The sequence below is a fragment of the Sparus aurata genome, chromosome 3, assembly GCF_900880675.1.
Source record: "Sparus aurata chromosome 3, fSpaAur1.1, whole genome shotgun sequence".
NCBI lineage: Eukaryota > Metazoa > Chordata > Actinopteri > Spariformes > Sparidae > Sparus > Sparus aurata.
The window spans coordinates 12,123,582-12,145,298 of record NC_044189.1 but is presented as its reverse complement, the minus strand read 5'-3'; the positions used below and the strand labels follow the sequence as shown (position 1 = coordinate 12,145,298).

Sequence of the window (21,717 nt, the reverse complement as noted above, 5' to 3'; positions counted from 1 at the left end):
GCCTAAACTGCACAATGCAAATATGCTGATAGCATGAGAAAAAACATCTTACTTCATGAGAGTAAAAAGATATTCAAATATAATATACACTTTTCTATCACTACATCTGGAATTGCAGATATGGGGTTGGTGCAGTGTAAGTTAAAACACATGCTGCCCTATTTTTTTTTTTACCACTTCAACACAAAGAAAAAGTTCATGCCAATATGCATAACGTTGTTCTCTTAGCTTGTTAGTTTTAGATGGTGTATGTGTGTATATGTGAGATGAGGCTCTTAATAATCTCTGTAAAGTCACGTTTGTGTTGGGCTTACTATTCAATCCAAAGGAGGTGTACAGTAATTTTAAGTCTCTTTACGAGTTATTGGTCTGTTTGAATCACCAATATGAAGCAGCATGTAGTCCTCATAACCTGTAGATATATGCACCGGATCCATTAAACATTACCAATTCACAACCATCACAGATATATGGAGATAAACTCAACACTTATAAGCTATATGCAAATACAGAGGAATTTCTCAAGAAGGATGGCAAAGGGTTTTAGTATTGCAGACATAAAGGTAAAAAAAAAAATAAGCAAGAATCGTGCACTAGCACTATCGGGCAAGTCCTACAAGACAGAGCAAGACGCTTTAGCTTGGCATGTGATTTGAGGAAGAAAAAAAAAATCCAATGCACAAATCAACTAGAATAAGCACAGACAAAGAGTCAGGTAGCACAGCCAAGGGTTACGCTTCATCTTAGCTTGAGATATGACACTGTGTGACAGCCTTTTCAAAATTGAAATAAGCGATGTTAATAAGCAATGGTGAGCTTTACTGATACTGATTTACTATTAAAGCTCTCCGTTTCTCACCGGTTTAAATAATTATCATCAGTTATGTTTGTACCCTAACCCCAACCCTTTCTAATTTGTACATAATTTATAAAGCATTAGGTTGAAAACATACATGCAATGTGTTGATTATGAAGAGAAAACTTATAAGTCAGAAACAGAGGATTAGCAAGGCTGAATTTGAAAGATGTTATTCGAATCACTTCCAACACAGATGATTCAATTAAAAAAACCAAGAGTGAGATGCAGACCTGGGCAAAGTTTCACTTGGAAATATTTGCAAGTGTTTTCTCTATAATGATTTCTTTCATACTGTCTGTTAATCGCTTTGTTTAAGAAATAAGTTATTTTTAAGGTGTTTTTGTATTGTACATTTTTAACACCACAGACATGGACATTTTAACTGCCACCAATATGAGCAAAAAAGACCTCCAAAAATACAACTTGACCCAGGTTTGATTCGGTGACATACTGGAGGTGAGGAGGAAAATCGTTTAGATGTTTTTACCTTGTAAGCTCTGGGTCTGCCCCCAGCTACTTTGGAGAGCAGCCGGCGATGCTTTGCCACTTCAGTTGGAGGGTTGTCTGGCAGTGACCCGCCATCTTGAGGAACAAGATCTCCAAAAGAAGATAAACAGATCTAAGACACAAATCTGACTCTACTGAGATAAACACACTGTAATATGTGCAATCAGGAAAATAAAAGTTAAAGGTTGAATATGTAATATGCTTATTAAAAGCTACATTTTTTCAAAAATAATACATCCACGGGGCGTTTAGAGGGGCGCAGATTAAAAGTAATGCGTTTCCTTGAAAAATTATATTTAGTCTGAAATAAATAATTTAAGAAATTTTGACGGGTTTGACAATGACTTCCTGTTTACATCGTACCAGCCAAATAGCGGCCGGCATTGTGGGTTGCCAATTTCGCAACCTCGGCAATGCTCGGCAAAGCTCGGCAAAGCTCGGCAAAGCTCGGCAAAGCTAGGCTGACACTGGGTAAAAAAGCTCATATTCCATATTGCACCTTTAAGGCTCAAAGCTCTGCAACCAAAAGCTGCAGATCTTCAAGCCTCAATCTGAAAAAAAACAAAAAGTAACTGAGTCTCAAACAAAAAAAAAGCTTTACTCACCTGGGTTGCTATCAGCAGCTACACTTGGCCTGACTGCTGATTTATCTGCCTTCTCCAGTTTTAATTCTTCCTCCTCTTCTTCTTCAGATTCAGACTTCAGCAGGCTACTGTAGGAGCGTGGCGTAATGTTACGCAGGGACTGTTTCCTGATTACAAGCCCCAGTGAGGTCTCGTCACTGCTTGACACAGAGCCCGACGGTCGCCTTGTCTGGACTGAGAGAAAGGAGCATGCAAATGTTTGAATATGTTGGTCAATTTGTTTTGTTTACGTTAACTTCAAGATTTAACCTCAGGGCAGGAGCTTCATCCAATCAGAGACATACCTTTCAGTGGTTTAAGGACGCGACTGATCTTTGCTTTCTCAATTCGTTCACACTTTCGATATCTGGGGGAAGAAGAACAAGTTAAATGTGATTGTATGTCCAAGTTTAGGTGACTCTGTAGCATATATCCATGTGTTTAACTGTAAGAGTCAACTTGTCCTCATCAAGTGGATAAAGAGCAATTTAAGTACCACTTACTCAAACATTTTAGCACTCAGTTAAGCGCTAACCTCCGTTTTGTCAGTTCCATATGTAAATGATGTCAGAAGCTTTTAACGCTCTGGCTGATTTTTTTGTGCTGCCTGTCTGCAGAGCCACAGTTTGAGCAGCTGGTTAGCTTAGCTGTATATATAGACTGGAAAACAGCTGGTCTGGCTTTATCCAAAGGCAATATTATTATATCTTTGGACCAGAGCAAACAAACTTCTTGAAACAAGGATTCATATTTAATTTTCCCCCCCCCCATATTTTATTGAATTTCCCACTGGGCCACTTAGAACTTCGAAGTCACGTACATTCATTATTTCAAAGTGATCTTTCGACTGTTTCGAATTCTTTTTGAATGAAAGCGAAAATGTACAGTCCAACTTTTAAAAGAATTGAAATTGCCATCAAACATAATTAGTAACCAAAACCAAACGTTAAACCCCTGAAACTGAAACTTGTCAATCTACATCTGTAATAAGTTTGACTCACATGCAACACTGCCGCTTCGTGTTGGGCCCCCCGAACTTGGGCTTATCGAGGCAGTTGATACACTTTGCGCAGTCCTCCTCAACCAAACAGCCTGTGCAGTATCCACAGCGCCGGGAACGGACTCCCCTGCTTTTATACTGACTCAGGATCTTCCTTCTGAACCTGCTGCCCCTCCCCCTCCTCCTCCGCTGGAGGTGAGGAGGAGAGACAACCCAATCCCTGCCCTGATCAGTGACGTCGTCATCATCATCTGCCACATCTGGAGGCGAGAGACAGAGCGGATGGGTAAGAGAGCCACAAACATCCCATTTCAAACATCATTAAGTGCATGTGGGGGCAGAACTGCAGTCTGCAGGAGACATGACAGGTCTAACTGCGATGATTGGAGGTGCTTAAATACACATTTACTGGTCTTTTGTTCAACAAGCAGGCCTGGTTTCTACAGCTACTGGCTGCCTGCTGGTAATCTATGAGTCACTATAGAATAAAGTTAAAAGTCTCTGACAAATCCATTGCTAGTGGAAATTCCCCTGCCTGACCTTTTAGGATTTAGAACCAACTAGAAATAGATTTGAAACTTAATTCCCTTGACAACCTCTTGCAACCCCCAGTGGTAGTATTTCAATCCCAGCTGGCACAAAGAAACTGAAAATCATTACTTCGAGGTAGTGACTTTCATGAGTTAAATATAATTTTAATATAATAATGTAGCTTGTGTAAGGATCCGTTTTTCTCAATAGCACTAAATGTGTTCATTTGTCAAACGGCACTTCCTCACCTCATACTGAGTGATGCTCACTCGACCAGTGTTGGGTATAGCTTTCCAACAGCGGTGGCTAATCTGTGTGTGACAAAAGATATTTTTGCTGGCAAATATTTTAGTTACAACTACATTGAGCTAACAAAGCAATTTTTGTAATTTTTGCTCAGCAGGTTACGTTTGCCAATAGCTTTCAAAATTCTGCTGTCTACAAAAGAGTTTCTTATTATTTTTAGATTGTGTGTTTAGAAATGCAGAAGCTTAACAATGCCAGTTTGAAAATATATCTTAGCTGATAAAGTTTTCATTATGTAACACTAGCAGAGCAGCTTCGCCAAACTGGCAGAAATAAAGTGTGGACAAAGCTAATGAAGCAATTTTGAGAAATTGGAATAGAAAAAAGTTAACCTACCTGAGAGCTTGGTTATAAACAGAATCAAGTCGATCTTATTTTTTGGTCTGTTTGCTTGTGTTTTTTTTTTTTTTTTTTTATTTTTACAACAAATCTGTGAATGATGTGGTAATCCTGTCTATTCCAGGGTGGCAAAAAACTCAAACTACACTGTAGCAATGGTTGATGCTGCAAATCTTTCCATATGATGTGGACAGTTTCTGAACCTGGCTGAAGGTTCAACAACTTAAGTATAAGACTTTTAATACGACCCCCACAAAAAAGAAAAAACTGAACACTTTGAATAAATGAGCTTCCTTGCAGCTGTAGCTAGCAATGTTGGCTGTGTGGGTGAAAGGTCCAATTGTGGATTGAACCACTTCCTGCTTCCACAGACCACTGGCAGGACTATTTTCCAGTGTTTCCCATCAATTACTTAGACTTTGGCGGCATGCCACAGTCTCAAAATTAACAGAAAAATATTTATACTAATAGCTTTTGAGATGTCCAATGTTATTCCGATCCATCGCTTCACCAAAGCATCATTCACTCGTTGTCACTTGACCCCCTCCCCCCCGTGCCTTGCTTTAAGTGTACATGCTCTCTCTCTCTCAGACACATTCCAACTGATCTGAATGAATCTTGTGTAATTTCCAATTCTTTCGACCTGGATTTTTTGAAAAAGTGACAGCCCTTAAAGGACTATACCTCCAGACCCCTCTATAGGGTCGGAGATCCACCCACCGTGGTCTCATGAAATCCTGTGGGAAACACCCATCTTACTTTTAGTTAAGAAGTGTGAAACAATACTGCCTTCAGCAGGCGACAAAACATAGGTAAGACTTTTTTAAATAAAATGTAACACTTTTTATTACCTTCAAACTCTCTTTATTATTTGAACTTTATTGCTTTCTAAACTTGCAGATGTACTGAACTCATAGTTTTTTTGGGTCCCTCTTTTGAGTTCTGGACCCTTCAACCTGATTCCGTGTACTTCCTTCATGCCATTTTAAACCAGGACTGCACTGCCTTTGTTCCTGTATCTCCTGGTTTAGTTTGCTGGTCAAGAGAAAGTTGGACCTGCATATTGGATTCCATTTACTTTGTTATGGTTAAACGAATGCAAACAAAATTATTAGTATGCATTACATTTAGTGTATAGGTTGTTTACAATGTTTACATCGTGGCTTTGGATGTGCGCAAATTGTGAAAATAAGTTGGTTAAATGTTGAACCTATTAATTCTGACTCAACTTGCTTAGTGGATATAACATCACTTCCTTTCTTATTAAACCTCAATTAAAGTTTCTGCACACACACACACACACACACACACACATACACACACGGTGCAATGCAGACTGCACTGAGGTGCTCATCTTTCTCTATTAAAAACAAAGAGAGGTTAATTTCTGCTTAAAATCAACACATGTAGACGCTCTGTACCTTCAGCCGCAGGAGAAAAGGTGATGCCCTCTCTTTCGTGAAGTGGCAGGGCACTGAGTCTGGGAATATCATCTGGCACCATGGCACGGGGCTGCCCTAACGCCACTGCTGCTGCCCGACAGACATGTTTGATCCTTGGGCCGCCGAGCAGCTGCTCCTGTACGCAAACACAAACCCGTTGACGAAAACACTCTGAGGTGTAAAAATATTTTGTGGTACACAAATTATGATAACATCAAGTACATAGGATAAAAGCAAGTCCTTTGATAATGACAAAACAGAAAAACTCTCTTTACTGACATATAATAACCAATCAAAATCTCTACCTGACGACTGGTATCTTTGGGAGACGTGCCAACTCTCCTCCTCCTCCTCCTCCTTCCAGTCACTGGCACTCGTAGATCTCCGGAGCCCAACTATTGGTCGAAACAAGGAAGTTAAAACAAGGTTTCATGTAAAAGGTGGTGTAACAACATTATGTTACTATACCTTCTAAATAAAAATAGCCAGGCTACTTGCATTCTGTTGGTTAAGTTCAGATTGCACATATTTGATCTTTATTTCTTACCTGTGATAACTTGAGCTGTTTCTGCTGATCAATCTTGATGAGCTGAACTTTGGCTTTCTTCAGCAGGTGGAGCATCGTCTTATTGGCTCCGCTGAGACCAATTCGATGGCTGGGACCACTGACTTCCAATGCCTCGCGACTTTCTGCTTCATCTGCACCAAACAATGTGATTAAAGTACCTCTAGTGAAGTAATGCACAAGCAAACCCTTTGTAACTGGAGGAACACGTATGGAAAACACACTCCTTGTACACAGCTCATACATGTTAAAACAAAAAAGTGCATAAATAAAAGATTATCTGAAGGATGACTTGAAAACATAAGTCAATTTGCTCTCCTCTGAAGAGTAAAAACATCTTATTATCTCAACAGAAATCTTGTGAAAGAATTGCATGTTTGAGATACAGACACTTATTACAACAACAACAAACATTTGTAAAAACACATCTAAAATTAAGTAGCAACAGCTTCATAAATAATTACACAAAAAGAAAAACTGGTCCTTACTGTTGTTGCCTGTATCGCCTAACGGACCGTGAGGGGGCGCTTCCACATCAGTGTTCACCACCACGGCCAGTTTTCTCACAACACCCGGCGAGTCCATCTCCTCCATCATAAGCTTTGACCGTCGCTTCCTCTTGACATGAGAGGTCACACCTTCGCCCTGATGCATATAATCCCCCTGAGTGTCGGGCTGACCTCTCTTTTTCTCTGCCAGTTTCAAGGTCAGTTTCTTGAGATTCTTGTAGATCTCTACGTGGCTTGTGCCTGGGCTGGGCTTTGATGAGAACTTTGTCATTGTAGATGGGCTGTCAGCCACAGATACAGAGTCACTGTCTGACTGCGGCGAGTTATCGTCATAGTTTGGCTCGTGACATGCTGGACTTGGTTTTCCATCCTCCTTCTGCTGACTTTTTAGCCATGTTGAGAGAGAACCCTTTGGAAAGGGAATCATTTCCTCGTCCAAGAACCTCTTTGGAACTTTGATAACGCGGGAGGACCGTCCACTCATGACAGTGGCAGAGGAGTTGTTTGAGCTCGCCTCACCCACTGATGGAGTGAGATGTGGACCTTGCAGCTGCTGCTCATCCTCAGGCGTCGGCGTAGCTGGAATGGGCTCTGCTACATAGGTGTAAAAAACACGCCTAGTGCGATTCTGAATCTGTTTGTGAGGATTAATGATTGGAGGGTCTTTTTGTGGCTTTCGCCTGTGCCCAAACAAAGATCTACGTTGTCTTTTATGTTTTCTTTTTTCAGAGGAATCTGTGGCTTTACACTCGAGAGGCATTGCTGCCTCCTCTCCACTCTGAGCACCAGCCTCAGCTCCAGCCTCTGGAGAGGCACCCATACCCTTTGTCATCCTCTTTCTCTGCCGTTTGTGAAAGGACGTGAATGAAAGAGCAACTTCCTCAGAAATGCGTCTGGTGTTTCTACTTCGAAAGCCCCTCATGCGTTTCCCAGCCCTCTTTGGCTGGGATTGGTCTGTGTCGGAGTCCTCTGACACCTCGCCGCGTTCTTTAACCTTGGAAGCTCTTCCTGCACCCTTGACTGCTGTCAGAGGGCTCACCAGCTTATCCTGCCCGGTGCCACCAGCTGAGGTAGCGGCTGTTTTGCTTTGTGTGCTGTCCGAGTCTGCTGATTTTCCGGCCTTCTTGATAAAATCAACAGATCTTTTACTGCTCTGTCTCCGTGAGGCCTGCCCGTCTGCAAGTTTGGCTTTTGCAGAGAGCGCTACCGGCTTGCCATGCAGTTTAATCACCATTTTGGGGATTTCTTTGTCTTTTATATCATGGCCTTCTTTATTGATTCGCGGTACAATTTTCCCAATCAGAGCCGGTTTTGGGGTCTTGGGTATAATTTTTCCGACGAGAGGCTTTGCAGCCAGAGAATGGTCTGAAACTTGGGGAGACTTCACTTCGCTGAGTAACGTCGACTTAGAAGCAGTCCTTGAGGTTTTCTGTGGATGCCCTTTTGTGGTCCCAAATCCAGCAAAATCTTCCTCCTGGAGAAAAACAAACAGAAATATGTTAAATGGCTATAATACAAAAGATTGCTTCAACTAGACTATATGTTGAAGAAAACACCTGTAGGTGTGCTTCACAACACATTGTACAGACCCAAACACATAGCTATAGCATTATACAGCTCGACGATTAAGAGACAGTTGGGAAAGGAATCTATATACAGTAGACATGAAAATGAACATACAATCATTACAGACCATATCTTAAATATTCAGCTTTTCAATAGTATGGAGAGCTGGTGTGAAATAGGCAATGAAGGTAATTAAACATTTAATTACTAAGTATTGTGTTTCAAACTACATTATGCAGCTCAAACTAAAAATAGCTTTTGTTCTTTTCAATAAAGACTCTGACTATTTTTTTTCAAGTTCATCATTTGGTTATCAGTTATCAGCCCTGCTGAAAATACGGTTTGGCATCAGAGCCCTGCTTTCTTCTCTTACTCAAATGTTGCATCAGTATTTTGCTGAGGTGCCCAATTCAGCAGATTTTGGTTTTCAATCTATGAGTCAACTACAAAAAATAACTCAGCAGAATCTTTTCTGCACTGCATCCCTCGGCACATGCTTAATTTTCAGTGAGATACATAGCAATGTTTGATACATGAGGAGTGTAGCAATTTCAGCCCGATTCCCCCCTAAAAGAGTGATATTTCAGAGCCAAGTGCAGAAAATATTCATTCAATCTCTGCAAAAGTTTAATTTGATCCTTTGGAGAACAATCAGCCCCAGCATCGTATCATTCATTCATACGCACATATACCTGCCAAGATTGCCAATATGGCAGATCAAAAGCCCACTTCAAATTGACCAGCTACTCACACCCATCTTTTCGCGCGAAATAGCAACTCTCTAGATTTGTCAGCGTTGAAACTCCCCTTGTGTCTATTCAAAAGCACTACTGAGCACACGCCTGTGTGAGGCACTCAGTGACGCGTGCTGCTCCAGTTGAGCAGCACCCACAGGCTTTAGTATGGGCCATGTGATTCTGTTACAGTCCACGCTAAAGGGATTGCATCAGTGAAGTCCGACTGATGTCAGAAACTAAAGCCCCTGCTCTGGAGATTAAATAATATGATAAAATCCAATTTGGGATTACATCATTACCATCATCCTGTCTGGCTAGATCCAAAAGGGGATCACCTGAGAAATTAATAATATCCAAGACACTGGCTTCTTCACAGTGTGGAATTTTCAAGTCCTCTATTGTTGTTTGTTTAGTAATGTTTATTTCTCATTATGTATTAGCCTACACACAATACCCTTTCAATTTTGTGACTAGATTTCTAGGCTTTTTTTATGGTGAGCATACCACTGAACGTAAAATAGAGATTATTGGATGATCTCAACTTGCACCTTGGCCTATTAATATTGTCCATAGCTTCATTACTTATTCATCCACAATAAAGATGTTAACGATTAATCATTAATTGATTAATTGTCGCTTAAAATCATATTACCAGACAACCAGAAATGGGCACGAATACATAAAAAAGTATCTTGTTACAAATTACAAACAAACCCAAAAATAAATCACACAAAAATAAATAATAAAAAGGGATAAGAAAATGCATTTAATTAAAACAAGTAATTTATGATTAAAAAAATACACAAAGACATTCTATATAAACAGATATTTCTAAAATTCAGCCATTTAGTTCCCTAAATAGGTTGGATTTTGTTGGACCATGACAAATGACCAGCGAAACATTGAAGTCATTATGTTGAGTGACTTTGTTTATAATTCAAGTGGCTTGGTGTTTACTTAATCTGTTCTTTTAACTCCTTCTGTAGCCTGCTCTGATTTGACATCGAGCATAGATCATGTCAGTGGTTAAGGCAGTAACATCCAGCATGTCTGACATTTCATTGATGATTAACTGATAAATAATTGTTAAAGCAGCGCACCATAGATTACAGAAGCTGCTTAATATTTGTATCCCTCATTCTCAGTGCCCATGTACACTCTCATACATAACTTCAATTCAAGCATGTTACCCATCATAATTTGTACTTTTCAATAACTCTTCATTTAAGTCGAAGCCTATGTAAACAAGCGACTGTGCTTATCCCACATCCGTTTAAGCATGAAGACAGTAAACAGAAAACTATGCAAGACAAGCTTTGATTCCTCATCAACTGAATCTTTACATCGATCTTAATTATGAAGCGGAGATGTGCATGATGGGAAGTGTTAGTGTTTGTAAACAAAGACGCTGCCATGGGCAAGATTCTTCATCTTAAGGTCTAAATGAACCGTTTAGCTTATTAAACGTATAGGTAACGTGTGTGTCTCCCCTTTCCGTTGCATCCAATGTTAGCTGACGTTTAAAACACCCAGCAGTCAGCTGACCGCTCCAACGTGGAGAGTGTGAACCACAAGTTAGCAGCGCCAACGTTTTAATTACGACAACATTAGCAGTCTGTGGATGTCAGTATCGTGTGGGAGTTCAACTGGAGAGAACCGTATCAAGGGATGGCAGACAAAGACATCTACCGGTTTCCACAACAAAACACATCCGCGATTGTAATCATACTGCCGAAGTTTCCGCTTCATGCTCATTTCATGCAAACAAACTCAGCTGGACAGACCCTGACCCGAGTTTGTGTGTGTGTGTGTGTATGTGTGTAGATGTTGCTACTTAGCATTCATATGACATTTCAAAACAGACGACAAACTAACGTTATTAAAACCTGCAGAAACAACCAGACTGCAAATATACACCCATCTAAAGCGTACCCTGCAGGTAGACGGTTAGCTACAATGCCTATTTTGGAGATAGTGTTTGCAAGCTACCGCTAACTAGCTCTGTGTTAGCTCCCATACTTTAATAAGTAACAAACAAGCCGTTTTAAATGTCATCCTTTTAAACGACAGGGATTTGTTTGTCGTTTAAGGTGTTTTGTTACCCATGTAGCTGCCATGCTACAGTTAGCTTATTCACCTCCTCACTGTCGCTCGACTCGAATCCAACATCTCTCTGCCGGCTGTGCTTCTCCGCCACCCCGAGCAGGCGCAGCAGGGACGGGTCCTCGCTCAACGCAAGGCCGATGTTGACGGGCCTTGGCCCTCCGGCAGCCAGCTCCCCATCGTCCGAGCCCAACCTTCCGCGTCTGGTACGTTTCTCCGACCGCAGCCTGCTGCGAGCCGAGCCCGGCCGACCAGGGAAACGGGCCTTTGCAACCCCTTGGGGGCCCAAGCCCGCGACGGTAGCGGGAGATGATAATCCGCCTCCCGATGCCGCCATTATTTACTACAACAACACGGACGGCGCGCTGGCAGAGGGTGACAGCAGCGATATGAGCGAGGCAAGATGGACTGCGCCGACGCAAGGGCGCGAGATAGAAAGGAACCACAGGTGCATCATGGGAAAACGAACTTCTCCGGCCAAGCACGCCCATGTTTCGAGACACTGGGCGACGTCGCTGGTGTAGAACAATGCAAAAACACATATATAAGAAACTTTAACATTTATATATTTTTTAATAATTTATCAATCTTTTCATTTTATTACTATTAAATGCCAAATGATTGTGGTACATCTTCGTATTTATTTATCTATTTAATTGTTGTTCTCCCTGACACTGCTTCCTCTTTGTTGTTATATTTGTAGGCCTGTGACTGTGTTTAGTACAGAAAACACACATACACACACATACACTCAAAAAAGTATAAATGTTTGGATATTTTTTGTGTATTGTTTGGATTGTTATTTTTTATTTTTAAACGCAGACATCACATTATGATCATACCAGTGGTGGACAAAGTATTCAGATCTTACATAAAAGCGACAATACATAAATGTAAAAATCATAGCAAAACATATTATTTATGTATCCAAATACTAATTATACAGAATGCCACAATTCACTTTTATTGTATAGCTCAATGTAATGGTTTATGTTATGGGCAATTAAGAACTGTTTGTTAATCTTGTGGGTTATGCAGTGTTTCTTTAGATGACAAAAACATAATCTACCACAGCATTATTACATATTTATACATTAAGATGCAGGAGAACAGCGACAGGCAGCTGTCAGTCTTTGTTTGTGTCCTGTCTTAAAATAAAACATTTGAAAGAAACATTCAAGCAGCTAGTTTATTATTACAATTTTTCTAGATGCTGCACGTTCCTTTAATTGATTCTTACAATATTATAACTCTAGTCGCAAGTGTAAGTAATTCTTGTCGGAATTATGGCATTAGTTTATTCTAAAAAGAACTGTCAGAAACAATAGGTAAACATTCTCTACTTGTATAGTTTATACAGAAAGCAACAATTGTCGACCAGTACAGTTAAATGGCTGCACTTAAATAGTGCTTTAAAGTTTGCCTCTGATTTACCCATTTGTACATTCACTCACAAAGTGACAGTGAAGGAAACATACTGTAAATATTGTTTACTTTTACAATTATTTACCTCTGGAAAGAGAAATTCAAGACTCCAAGATTACATCATTCAAGTCCGGTACCGTGTAGCGTGAATTACCTTGTATGAGCTCTGATCTTTCAGCTGAAACAGATTGACTCTTCACTTAAACTGCACAAAGATGACCTTTTGTGATTCATTTATTTGCTCACTTCTAAATAAAAGTTTCCACCACACCCCAGCCTATTAATTGGATATGGATTTTGTTATGTTTTGGCCTTAAATTCTTCATGTGATTGTCACCTTTATAAGTTTTCCTCACAATGAAATAGTACAGTTAAATACAAAACATTCCCAAACATTTGAGGGAGAATCAGCTAGTTACTCTACAATGACTATACAACTTTTCGGTACAATAGAGGTAATTGGATCGGCAAAAAGGCCCTTGTGACATTTGTTCATAGTGGACATAAATCATAACCATACACAGAGTGGTACAGACTTTTATTCACAAGTATAAGATGTCTTTTGAAAGCAATTGGAAAAAAGGCATTCCAGAAACAACCTCCATAATTCAACAGTGTTACATAACCTTGCTGCAAAAACTCTCGCCCTGAAATATTCACATATAAATCTTCCACCTACACTACAGAGAAAATTATACAAACACTCTGACAATCATTTATCTGAATGATGTAGGATGAAGTATTTCCCTTATATATTATCTCTGTTCTGCTACCTCCTCTCCCACAGTGCTCACTGTGGGTGTTCTGGTGGTTCAGTTGCATCCAGAGTGATGAGTCCAGGCTGTATGATCTTTGAGCTGCTCAGGCTGAGTGTAGGCGTCATTACACTCTGCGCATGTGACCCTTGCAAGGGCTGTGGTGGAAATCTCAGTGAATAAAAAAATTAATCGCAAACAACAGTTGGAGGGAAGAGATTATGATGACGTGAGAAACTGTCATCTCCTATCAGAGAGTCTGCTGCTGCATCATTGATTCACAGCATATTGTCCTTGTTGATGCACTCCAGACACCCTCCCATAGGTGCTCAATTGAAAAAACTGTCAGCTATAAGTTAGAACAGTAGATCAAAAAGAGTTTAAGGTTGCTCAGAGTTTAAGGCTGTTTTTTTGCCAGTACAAGGGGAAGGCCCATGCTTCTCCCTCTTGTGTGCCCTCAGGGCTGTAACAGAAGGAAATACGAGGTCACAATCTGCCTCAGAACAAGGAATCTTAAGCTCAGTTTGCAGCTCATTGGAGGGGCACCCCTCTGTTGTTGAGTCATCACATCCTTCTCCATCTTCTTGTTTGACCTTGGTGTCAATCGTCCCTAATTGAGCTGCGTACTTTGGTTTACGGCCACGTTTTTTGCCAGGTGGTTTAACATCACAGTTTAGATTACTAGCGTATTTCTCCTGGTGCTGCAGGAGCTCTTCTTCTGTCTGGAAACCCTGACTGCATTTGCAGCACTGGTAAGTGTTGACGTCATCAGCCACTACTGGGCGCTGGGGATGCACTGCAATACGATGGCTGCGAAGTCTTGAAGGACTGGGGAACAAGGCGCCACAGTCTCTGCAGGGACACCGTCGTTCTATGCACTCATATCGTCTGTGTTTGTTCAGCTGCAAAACATTAAACAGTCATCAGAGACAATAAACAATTGAACCACCATTTCCCAATATCAATAAACAGGCTAATCTAGCCTGCTGCAAGCTCACCTCAGTGAAGGTAAAGAAGTTTTTCTTGCAGTGAGCACAGCGGAAGGGCTTCTCCTCTGTGTTGTGGGTGGCCTGGTGCTGGGTGAGGTCATCAGAGGAGGAGAAGGACTTGTCACATTTGTAGCAAAGGAAGATTGTATTAGTCTGCAAAATAATGAGATGAAAATAAGGAAACATTATTTAGTGCTTTAGACCTATTTTCAAAAAAGAGTGGTGTAAACAATTATCAACTGAAGAAAAACAAAGATCAGGTGTCAGTTATAGCCAACAATTTGTCTCAGGTAATTTCGAAATAGTGTTGCCGTCACATATAAATTGTCCCATACATTAAATTGCTTGATTGCAATTTTTTCATGACAAAGCCAAGGGGGGGTTCTTACCAAATATTTCTGTTGAGCACAAATGTCTGCCAATATATGACCCAATTGATATGAGATGACAAAAATAGTGGAAGATGTACCTATATATTTTTTCTTGATTCTCAAATATTGATATCAACCACACAATCCAGTATTGGTTGCTCTGTAATATGTACAGCATTGAAGTTCATGCTGCAGTTGCAATTCTCAAAACTAAATGGAAAATCCCACCTATAATACAGGAATTACTGAGGGTGTATTTGAAACCTGACCTGGCATTTCTCATGGTGCTTTACCTGCTGCAGCTGCTGTTTGTACTGGTCCCGATGACTCTTCCTCATGTGTCTCTCCTTGGCTTTGGCATTGCAGAAGGTGATGAAGCACTGAAAACACTGTAGACTCTCATGCTGATCTGCATCACAATAAGATACATTCAATTAGTTAAGATGCAAACGGCGAGAGTAGGCAGATACAACCGCATGACATCAAAGCCTTTCGATTTTGACAGCCAACCATCAGTCCACACATTAACCATGCACAGAAAAATCATCTTACAGGACTGCAGAGGGACGACCGCGGGCTCAGACTTGATCTCAGCTGAGGTGGATCTCTTCTCACCCCCCACAACGACTTTCTCTATCTTAAACATTTCGATGCCGATGCTCTCAGACACCGACTCAACCACATGGAGCTGTAACACAGGAACACACTGCTGTTGTATACACACTGACAATGCATCACATAATTTAACATGCCAAGCTAAACCGATGACAGACTGACGCAGGGCTAGCGTTGGGTTAACCCGCGAGTATGTTTCAGTTTATCAGTTAAACGCTAAAGACTGAGTTCATTAAAACACATTGACAGTTAAATAATAAATACACGACTATTCAAGTGGCGAATTTCCGTTAACTTTGGACAGAACATTAATGTAATATAGACAAAAAACGTTAGCCAATAGCTAAGCTATTTGAGGGAAGGATGGAGGAGACATCCACAGCCACAACTGACAGAGAAACGATTTTGCACACATATTTTAACAATATTTGCACTGTGTTGCATTGCATTCACTTACGTTTTGAACTCATGTACTTTAAATCTGCATTATGGGAGGAATTACTGTAAATTTTGACTCATTGGTCTTTGTAAACAAAAAAGGCATCCATTTCTTACCGTTCGAAACGTCTACCGAAATGAAGCCGCGGAAAATACTCCGCCCACGTCACGTGATATGGACACCAAGGACTTATCGCGAGATCATAAAAACTGCAGCTATATCTGGAATGCGCTACTGTTTAAAAAAAGTAGCTTCTAATCAACTTTACAGAGAAAATACCTCGAGTTCTAAAAGCTTAGTCAAATAATGAAATCATCCGGTAAGTATATATTATAAGATTTTATAAATTGCTTGTATCTATTTTCCTTAAAAAGGTGTTTACCCCTAGCTGTTCTGATCTGTTACTGTGCATTGTTATATTCCTAAATGCTACACAATAAAAACAGACATAACATTATTCATAATAAGGAAGAACAGTACTATTAAAACCAAAACTATTAATTAAAAAATTTAATACGGACAACATTTCTATCGATAGGTGTAAAACATGCCACACACCATGTTTTAAATATAAAGACAAAACAAACACGTGGTTTGAGGTTCATAGAATTTATTGGTTCTTTCATCAGACAAGGCAGACACATCAATGTAAAATATGATGATAAGGTGAACATAGGGCACATTATCGATTTAAATAGTTTGTCAATGACAAAAGCACAGGGTTAAGGGCGAGTGAGATGGGAGAATGAGTTCAAGAAGTTGTATGATACATTTATGCCCTGGCCTGCTGCTGCTGGCGTTCAGCAATGCGGCTTTCCATCACAGGCCTGAAGTGCCTGATCAGTCCCTGAAAACACAGAGGAAGACAGCACATTAATTTTGCATATATAAAAGCAGAAAAATGACAGTCTGTATTACAACAACCCTGTTAGTATGCAAATATATCATAACGTTACACATGTGTTTACCTGCACTGGCCATGCTGCACCGTCTCCCAGAGCACAGATAGTGTGTCCCTCAATCTGCTTACTGAGCTCCCAGATCATGTCGATCTCGGCTGGCCGTGCATCGCCTTTCACAAAACGCCACATCATGTTATTCATCCAGTCCACTCCTGCAGAAACAGACAAAGGGGGCAAAAAGGTTTGTAAGAAATAGAGACTTGGTAGCATCTAGGTTGTACAGCATATAATGACAGTAAATTAGCACTTACCTTCTCTGCAGGGTGTGCACTGTCCACAGCTCTCATGTTTGTAGAACTCAATCAGGCGGGCAATGGCTCTGATAATGTCAGTCTGCAAAATGAAATGCATCCGCCAATGTCAAAGATCTGTCATGATCTCTTTACGCACTATGATTCATCCTGCAGAGGCGAAAAAACTTACAGATTTGTCCATGACGATGATCGCAGCTGTGCCCAGCCCAGTCTGAGCCTGGACGAGACCATCAAAGTCCATCAGCACCTCTTCACACACATTCTTGGGAATAAGGGGTGTTGAGGAGCCACCAGGGATTATAGCCAGCAGGTTATCCCAACCACCACGCACGCCACCTAGCAAACAGATGTTCGTTTCAATTTAGTCAAAAACTGTGCTCTCAAATTAAGCTGTCTTAATCTTTTCAGTCTATAAACCCCTTGTAAGAAGAGAACACATGCAGATAAAAGAACATGCATTTAGGTTGTCCCTTTACAGCACTGACTTTAAGGAAAATGGAATGTTATCTTAATTGACAGTACACCCCTTTAAACACTGGATAAAATATTTGACACATTTTGAGTGTAATAGGTACCTGCATGCCTCTCAATGAGTTCTTTCAGGGGGATAGACATCTCCTCCTCCACGGTGCAGGGGTGGTTAACATGGCCAGAGACGTTGAACAGCTTTGTGCCGGAGTTTCTCTCTCTGCCAAACCCGAGAAACCATGAGCCTCCACGACGGCAGATGGTGGGCGCCACAGATACAGTCTCCACATTGGCAACAGTTGTTGGGCAGCCGAACACACCTTTAACACAGCAGTAGATAGTGAAGCAGATGTTTAAAAGCTGCTTCTGGTAAGAAAAATCATAACTTTCCATCTTGTGCAATATTTAAACCTCCTCTGCGTGCTGGAACTCACCCACATCAGCAGGAAATGGGGGCTTCAGGCGAGGTTTCCCCTGCTTCCCTTCCAGGGACTCAATAAGAGCAGTCTCCTCTCCACAGATGTACGCTCCAGCACCACGCATCACAAACACATCAAAGTCGTAACCGGAGCCACAGGCGTTCCTTCCAATGAGTCCGGCAGCATAGGCCTCATTAATAGCTACCTAAGAACAGATAGTGAAAATATAGTGCTTTAACAGGATGATTTATCATAAAGTCTTGTACAGTCATTCTGGTACTGCTCTGAGCACAGTTTGAATTTCAATACAAATTACTGCAAAATTTAAAAATTAGTTACAAGTATGTTGCAGTCCAAAACTTACTATACAATCCCGTATTTAAGAATTCTTTCAACAGACATACTCAGCACTTAGCTTGTTTTCAAATTATATTACCATGATTGGTTGATTTGGAACACAGTTTAAAAAAGTGAAATCATTCTCAAGTTTATATCTCAGGTGTCACTCCATTTTCACCTGCAGGTTGGATGACTCATTGTAGAACTCTCCTCTGATGTAAATATAAGCAGCGCGAGCCCCCATGGCCCTCCCAGCGACCAGGCAGCCCTCCACCAGCTTGTGCGGGTCATTCCTCATAATCTCCCTGTCCTTACAGGTGCCAGGTTCTCCCTCATCAGCGTTCACCACCAGATACTTTGGCCTAAAGCAAGAAATCATATCTGGGTTAAAAATACTGAAATACAGTTTGCAGTAAATTCATTAAGAAGCCACATACTAAAGACCGTTATAGCTTTCTCTAACATACTGATGGGGAAAGAACTGATCAAAAAACATAATGGCTTTTTAAAAAATTTATTTAATTATCGAGCCAATCAATATACTGTATAAAGATGTTAAATACATTTTAACTTTGCCAACTGCAAGTTTAGGTTACTTTTTGCATTGGTCTGTCTCCTCACTAACCTGCCATCGCTGGGCTTGTTCATGAAGCTCCACTTCATGCCTGTAGGGAAACCTGCTCCACCTCTCCCACGCAGGCCAGAAACTTTGATCTCATTGATGATCCAGTCGACTCCCTTCAAAAGGATCTCCTTAGTTTTGTACCAGTCGCCACGCTTCAAAGCTCCATTCAGCCTGAAGCACAAATACGAGCAGGTCAGGAATGCTGTTTTTGTTCTTTATTATTTAATAAGTTCTAATCCAACAAAGACGCTCAGTTCGTGCATAACTGGGACAATGTTAATTTTCCAGAAGACGCAAAATTAAAATGCGGGGTCTTACCTCCACTCATGGCGACCATAAAGGTTTGTAAAAATTCTGTCTTCATCTGCCAGAGGTCCAAATGTTGTTTTCTTAGGAGCAGTCTGGAAATATGAGACAAACACATAAAATGTTAACTTATTGTAACCAATCAAATTTCAGTTTAAATAAAATACAGGCCAGGTGTCTGTACCTGTGTGCTGTTGAATCGGGTGATAGCGGTCACTCCACCCTGGCTGACAGCAACTGGAGCACGGGCCACCCCACACACCACTGCACGGGTCAGGGACAGCATCCTTGTTCCTGCTGGGAAGGGAGGGACAATAACATGACAAGTCAAATGGATAGTTGAGGTTACTCTGGTAATGTAGGACAATCACAGCAAGGGCTGCAGCTGATGACTATTTCGATTATCAATTAATTTGCTGAATATATTTTCTAAATGTATCATTGATCAATAAAATACAAGGAAAAATAACCATCACATTCTTCCGGAGTCCAAGGTGATTTCTGTTAATGTCTTTGTCTGTCTGACCACTAGTCAAAAAACCTAAAGGTTTTTCAGTTTACAATGAGAAAAAACAAAGAAATGCAGCACGTCCTCACATTCAAGAGGCTCGAACCAGACAATATTGCGATTCAAATAGCAAATGCCTTTTTGCTTAGAAAAAAAAGAGAAAAAATGTGTGTCTTTTTTAGACTGAGAAGTTCAAGCAGAAGTACAGTAAGTATTTATGTCAAGTAATCAAGTTCCTAATTTGAGTCTCATGTAACATTTGTTGGAATCTGTACCAAGCGAACTGGAGACGTAAGAAAGATGAAGTTTTGTAGGCTAAAACACCTATGCAGCAGTACAGTACATCATTATAATGCTGTTTATCACACATTTTACCTTTATTTAAACGAAAACGCATTTTTTGCAATTTGGATATCGCACTTTGTGATATTGAGATATTATTTACATTTCAATATACTGTGCAGCCCTAGCACCAGTGTAGATAAAACTAATACCTCAGAGTTATCTACAAAACTGAGAAGTGCCCTTTGAGAATTAAGTAGCAATCTGATTTTCTGTTAGTCATCAACCAGTCATCAATTGGATCAATAAAATATATTCCAAAACTTGAAATATTACTATACTTTTATTATAATGGTCCTGTCCTCTAACAACAATACTAGCTATAGTTCAGGAATCACACTGTTATTAGCCGTAATAACAATGTTTTGTCATAACTGCCAAACAGCCTTGTGACCCTTCATGCTGCATCAAAACAAATGGGAGCAGCAGTCGCATTTTATTTCAGCAGGATAAAGATAAATCACACAAGATTACTTTAATTTTACGGTGGGCACCGATAGATGTTTGGATTAAATCAGTTTACATATTAGAAAAGCTCTGAGAGAAATCTTGTGTAACTTCTTATGTGATGTTGTTATGTCAGAGGTGTTGTGAGGTGCAAGCTAACGAAGGTGAAGGCGAGAGCTAGCAGCGTTATTTAACCCAATACTCGAGCTTTAATATTTAAAGTCGACCCTCTTGTAACGAAATTGCATGATTATGGATTAATTTGAACTATTCTGCCTTCGCTTACGTATGATATTTAGTCCACATTGACCTCCATGCTCATACAGCTAGCTCCTGCTAGCCTAGCCCTAAGATAAGTTAGCTGCTGGTTAACCTTGTGTAATGACAGAATAAAAGCAGCGTATTCACGACGTAGCAGCCAAATATCGGACTGACAGTGTATTAGTTGATTTTTCCATACCTTCAGTAACACCTGCTGCATTAAAAGCAATTAAAAACGATAAATGTTTGGTGCAAGTTAGCAAATAGTCGTGGCTTCTTACCTTCTCTGCGTCTCGAGCTGAGTGGTTTATGAAATGCACACCGGATGTAGATGAGGACACGGCCCGGACGGTGTTACCAGTAACACCGCTGTAGCGCTGCGGAGGCTTATTTAAAAGTCCAGGTTGCACAACATGCTGACAATGAACCGCCCTCTTCGTATTATACATAGACATATTTCATAACAACAGTCTGCTCTCTCGAAAGGTCAGTGTCAGTTTGCGAGTGTTTAGACGTACTGTAACAGTACCTGTGTATTTCATTCTGTGCTGATGTGTACCTCAACTAAACATTTCTAGTTTTTACTCATCTTGCAAAAATAATACTTGAATTACAAAATATATGGTAACCTTTAAGGGCACTATGTTTGAAATCAAACTCTTCTAACATTTACATTATTAATGAGGTAATAATACAAACTCAGAAATATCTATTTATTCCATAACTGAATAAACAAGCTGTTCTAAGAGGGAAATAAGGTCTCCAGAACACTGTTTGAAGCTAGCAAGGTGGCAGGGTCCGCCAGATATAAACAAAGCGAAACACGATGAAATCATGTTGTCCCTTGAGGTCAGTTTGTTTATTCAGTTATGAAAATGAAGGGAATTTGTATATTTAATTTGTTGGCATAAAAATCTGTCAGTGAAGATTTTTTTCTTCAGATCAAAACGTCTTCCCCAAAACTACATAGTGCACCTTTAATGGTGTGACGCATTGTGACTTTTTTACACCATACTTACTTTCATATAATAGTTAGAATTATATCCACCTCAACCAGTTTCAACATTAGAATACTAATTTGGTATTGCTCCAACAAAAGTATTAT

General features: G+C 40.4%; 3 protein-coding genes across 6 annotated transcripts in view; all 3 read right to left on the bottom strand.

Moving 5' to 3' along the window:
• kmt2ba (lysine (K)-specific methyltransferase 2Ba) overlaps positions 1-11,497 on the bottom strand; it is a 29,352-nt gene extending 17,855 nt beyond the window's left edge. For all 3 annotated transcript variants that reach the window (XM_030413002.1, XM_030413003.1, XM_030413004.1), the window contains exons 1-9: positions 11,122-11,497; positions 6,661-8,155; positions 6,155-6,306; positions 5,913-6,002; positions 5,587-5,743; positions 2,991-3,249; positions 2,295-2,356; positions 1,972-2,184; positions 1,347-1,456 (exon numbers count right to left, since the gene is read on the bottom strand). In XM_030413002.1, the coding sequence (XP_030268862.1) occupies positions 1,347-1,456; positions 1,972-2,184; positions 2,295-2,356; positions 2,991-3,249; positions 5,587-5,743; positions 5,913-6,002; positions 6,155-6,306; positions 6,661-8,155; positions 11,122-11,424 (2,841 nt within the window). In that variant the 5' untranslated portion in view covers positions 11,425-11,497. The remainder of the gene's footprint in view (positions 1-1,346; positions 1,457-1,971; positions 2,185-2,294; positions 2,357-2,990; positions 3,250-5,586; positions 5,744-5,912; positions 6,003-6,154; positions 6,307-6,660; positions 8,156-11,121) is intronic.
• A 1,534-nt stretch (positions 11,498-13,031) lies between these two features.
• On the bottom strand, positions 13,032-15,870 carry LOC115579464 (zinc finger protein 2-like). Of its 2 annotated transcripts, none has more exons than XM_030413009.1 (5): positions 15,798-15,870; positions 15,180-15,315; positions 14,921-15,036; positions 14,266-14,409; positions 13,032-14,169 (listed from the first exon to the last, which is right to left on the bottom strand). In XM_030413009.1, the coding sequence occupies exons 2-5, from the start codon at positions 15,271-15,273 to the stop codon at positions 13,648-13,650; spliced, it is 876 nt and encodes a 291-aa protein (XP_030268869.1). In that variant the 5' UTR covers positions 15,274-15,315; positions 15,798-15,870; the 3' UTR covers positions 13,032-13,647. The 2 variants fall into 2 exon arrangements, with proteins under 2 accessions (XP_030268869.1, XP_030268868.1); XM_030413008.1 differs by having other exon boundaries at positions 15,700-15,814.
• A 404-nt stretch (positions 15,871-16,274) lies between these two features.
• On the bottom strand, positions 16,275-20,936 carry ndufv1 (NADH:ubiquinone oxidoreductase core subunit V1). The gene is made up of 11 exons (XM_030413007.1): positions 20,894-20,936; positions 19,239-19,351; positions 19,067-19,149; positions 18,749-18,919; positions 18,302-18,485; positions 17,800-17,989; positions 17,473-17,685; positions 17,067-17,233; positions 16,895-16,976; positions 16,650-16,795; positions 16,275-16,528 (listed from the first exon to the last, which is right to left on the bottom strand). The coding sequence occupies exons 2-11, from the start codon at positions 19,338-19,340 to the stop codon at positions 16,454-16,456; spliced, it is 1,413 nt and encodes a 470-aa protein (XP_030268867.1). The 5' UTR covers positions 19,341-19,351; positions 20,894-20,936; the 3' UTR covers positions 16,275-16,453.
• Positions 20,937-21,717: the final 781 nt, after the last annotated feature.